Below are 3,397 nucleotides of genomic sequence, written 5' to 3'. Positions count from 1 at the left end.
GAAAAATCGGACGGAAAAACCGTCTGAAAGTTGGCTGAAACTCGAATGCTTCAGAGTGCAAACATCGGAAGAATTGTGTCCGAGCGCTCGGACCGCTTTCAGACGCGGTTTAGACCAACCTTTTCATGCGGGTTGTCAAAGTAGAGCCCTTTGGGCGAAAATTTCGTCCGTTTGGCTCTATCTCTAACCGTTTAGGCGCTAGAGGGTCTTGTTTGACGAAAATAAGTTAAAAATTGCTGTAGTGAACAATTAAATGTAAAAGAAGGCAAAACCTCAAAAGAGGTAAGAAACTCCCTCCCCCCACCCCAAAAAACGTTTTCTAAGCAGAGGGGTGGGTTGTAGTCGCGGTGCTTCATCGTTAAATCCCTTTCTCGTGTCTACGGGGCAAATTTTAAGGACAACGGGCTTTGCGGGCCGAAGGCCCGTTACATCATTCGATTATGTTCCACAGCAAATCGCGTGACAGAAATGGTCGGGCCGCAGGCCCGACCATCGCCGCCGGCAGGCCAAGCAGGCCCGGCCCCTGCCGAACGGAGTTGCCAGCGCAGCGAAGCGAAGCTGGCGACTTCGTTTGGCGGAAGGGCGGGCCTGCTTGTTTATGTATTCACCACCGTTAATTTTTCTCTTATTCTATGGGTAAATCTCGTACTCAATTACTTTTCATTAATTTCACGAACAGTTATGTTCTGTTTGTTATCAATTACACAAACTGTTGCTACACAAGACTGAGGACTTTTATCTATTTTCATTCCCCTGACCCCTGCACTGTGCTCTACGCGTACGAACGGTTTAAACCCAATGAGCGACTTTACCAGTAAAGTGGAGCAGGCGGGGCGAGGCCCTGCCCGGGCGAGCGCCGGCGGAGGGCCCGGGTAGGCAACCCGCCGCGCGGCTCGGTGCGGGGCGCCGTGGCGGTAGGCAACACAGCGCGCGTCGCGGCTCGGGGTGCGGCCCCGGCCTCGAGGCGGTCTGAACGGATTCAGACGGCGTTCAGCCGGCAGTGGCCGCTGCGCGACCGCGCGCCTCGTTATACCTCATACCGCCAGCCCCCGGAGAGGCGGCAGCCCGACGACTGAACACTGTCTGATCCAGGGCTGAATAGAGGCTCTTTTTCAAACCTGGTTCAGTCCGTTTTCAGTCTCCATTCAGAAACGGATCAGATCACCTTCGGACTCCTGCGCGCATCATCCGAGGACTGATTCCGGACTGATTACCGTCTGAACGGCGTCTGAATGGGGACTGACTGTGGTCTAAACGGTGTCTTAATTTTCAGGCGCAGATCGAACCGCGTTCAGCCTACTATTTTCACACGGGGAGTTGCAGAAAGAGCAGCACGACCAGGAGCTCAAGCGGAATCAGCTTCTTGGTAAGTGAGGGCAAAAGATTTGTTCGCGAATTTCCAGCGTATATCTAGTGTTTTATGTTTTGATACTTGGTGATTTCAGGCGGCCACGGGATCAAAGATCCGCTGCCAGCCATCCAGAAGCGGAACCACGGCATGATTGAGCCGATGGCTGTATATCAGGGACGAGCGCCTGAGCAGGTACCTGAGGGGCATCTCGTACCGCCTAAAAGACAACACAGCTGTTCTTCCAGGAGACAGCGACAAAGAAGAATGAGAAATAACAAAGATGTGATGTGTGGAATAAATAAAATGTGGACAAACTGGACATAAAATATTGGACACAAAATTTCGGACATAGGAATATAGGATATTGTAAAAGGGAACATATGGTTAGAGGACAAACAGTCGGGAACGAATAGGCATTGGACGTAACGTCGTAGAGCTCTGATTAGATCGACCGATCGGAGCCATAACGGAAACAGAAAAGTTAGTGAGTTTGTTCTTTTCATACTTTCGTTTTAGATGCCCTGGAACACCCTATTAAGATAGCGATCTGGGAATTTTATGGTCGTTTTGTATCATAAAAAGACACGTCGAGTTCGAAGACGAGCATTCGATCTCGAAAATTGACTTTAAAAAAAAATCCAAAACCCACAGGTCGCAAAATGTATTTTTTACCGAATATTGTTATTGGTTTCCTAAGGGGTAACTCGTGAGAGTAGAATCCAACGGTCGAAAATTTCGTCCGTTTTACTCTATCTTGTACCGTTTCGGCGCTACGCGGCATTTCTTGGCGAAAACAACGTGAAAATGACATAATGGTCCATTAAATCCTAAAAAAGGCTTCATGTCACAGAATTGTAAAGAGAGTGATACTTAAACCACACATTACGGGTCGAACCACACCCTCTTTTGGGCTTAAGGGTCCCTAGATTATCTAGTATCACTAAAACGCTGATTTGTACATGACAATCTGTCAAAATTCGAACTTTTAATGAAAACCGTTACCGAACAGCAGAAGTTTCATGTCCCTAATTTTAGAGTAATAAGACCCCGACAAATGGTTCCAGTATATCAAATTTTGGGCGTGGAAGGCCCTGTTCCCCCATACCCTCTTCATAACTCATAGGCTAGTCTTTTGGGGCAGCGAAACAGATAGGCTAGGCTTTCGGGGCAGCGAAACAGATAGGATATTGTTGCACGGACGCGTCGATGTGCGCCAGGCGCGTCGCAGTGTAACAGTGTTTCGTGAGATGTCGCGAAGCCTGTTACGCGAGACGTGGTCTGGCGTACATATAGCTGGTAACTGTTTGAATTGTCATGTTCTTAATTTAAAATATTGTTGTGATGTGAGAATGTGTGTGTGCGTGCGTGTGTGTCAGTATTAGTTGTGTTTGGCGCGCCATCCGCGGTGCGGAGGCAGCGCCCCGCGCGGCAGCCGAGAGAACCCGGTCGGCACCGGCCGACCGGCGCGCGTCGCCACGGCCCGGCTGCGCGCGGCGCACCGCGCCGCTTGGGCGACACGGCGTCACTCTAGTGTTGGCGGTTGAGGAGTTCTGACGTGTGTTCGTTGTGTCTTGCGTGCCTTGTGCTTTGTGTTGCCCTGTGTTGGTTTAAATAAACCCTGTAGTGTGCCAGTTAACCCTGCTCTTTCTCTTAGCCTCCTTACCCATTACCGCGCATTATAACAGTGGTGGCAGCGGTTAAAGGGAGGAGGAGGAGGAGGAGTAGGGCCGCTGGCCGCTGGCTGCCAGAGGCGAAAAGGGACGCCATTGCCGCCATTGGTGCCTCGTGCATTTTATCCTGATTATCCGAGTATTTGGTGACTAGGGGCGTGTGTAGGAAGTTGCGTGTGCTTTTTCAGTGCTGCTCTTTGTTCGGGGCTGCTTCGTGGTGGATTGGCAAGTGTTTTCTTGGTCTCGAGCCGAGCCGCCCTTGCCTTTTCCCGCGCTGCCGCCGGGCAGGACGCCACGCCTTTTTTAACGGTTTTCCTTGGTGTTTTGGGAGTGAAGTTGCAACCTCGACTAAAAGTCGAGCTCGCACTTCCTCTCA

At 50.7% G+C, this 3,397-nt stretch overlaps 1 protein-coding gene across 1 annotated transcript in view; it reads left to right on the top strand.

Annotated features, from left to right (window-relative positions):
* The window catches only part of LOC127750545 (uncharacterized), a 10,509-nt gene that overhangs the window by 6,328 nt on the left and 784 nt on the right, over positions 1-3,397 (top strand). Inside the window, exons 8-9 of the mRNA XM_052272481.1 lie at positions 1,274-1,366; positions 1,446-1,543. Coding sequence (XP_052128441.1) covers positions 1,274-1,366; positions 1,446-1,543 — 191 coding nt within the window. The remainder of the gene's footprint in view (positions 1-1,273; positions 1,367-1,445; positions 1,544-3,397) is intronic.

Source organism: Frankliniella occidentalis, unplaced genomic scaffold, assembly GCF_000697945.3.
Source record: "Frankliniella occidentalis isolate FOCC.00 unplaced genomic scaffold, Focc_3.1 Scaffold207, whole genome shotgun sequence".
In the NCBI taxonomy this organism is placed as follows: domain Eukaryota; kingdom Metazoa; phylum Arthropoda; class Insecta; order Thysanoptera; family Thripidae; genus Frankliniella; species Frankliniella occidentalis.
This window is presented reverse-complemented; position numbering and strand designations above follow the sequence as displayed.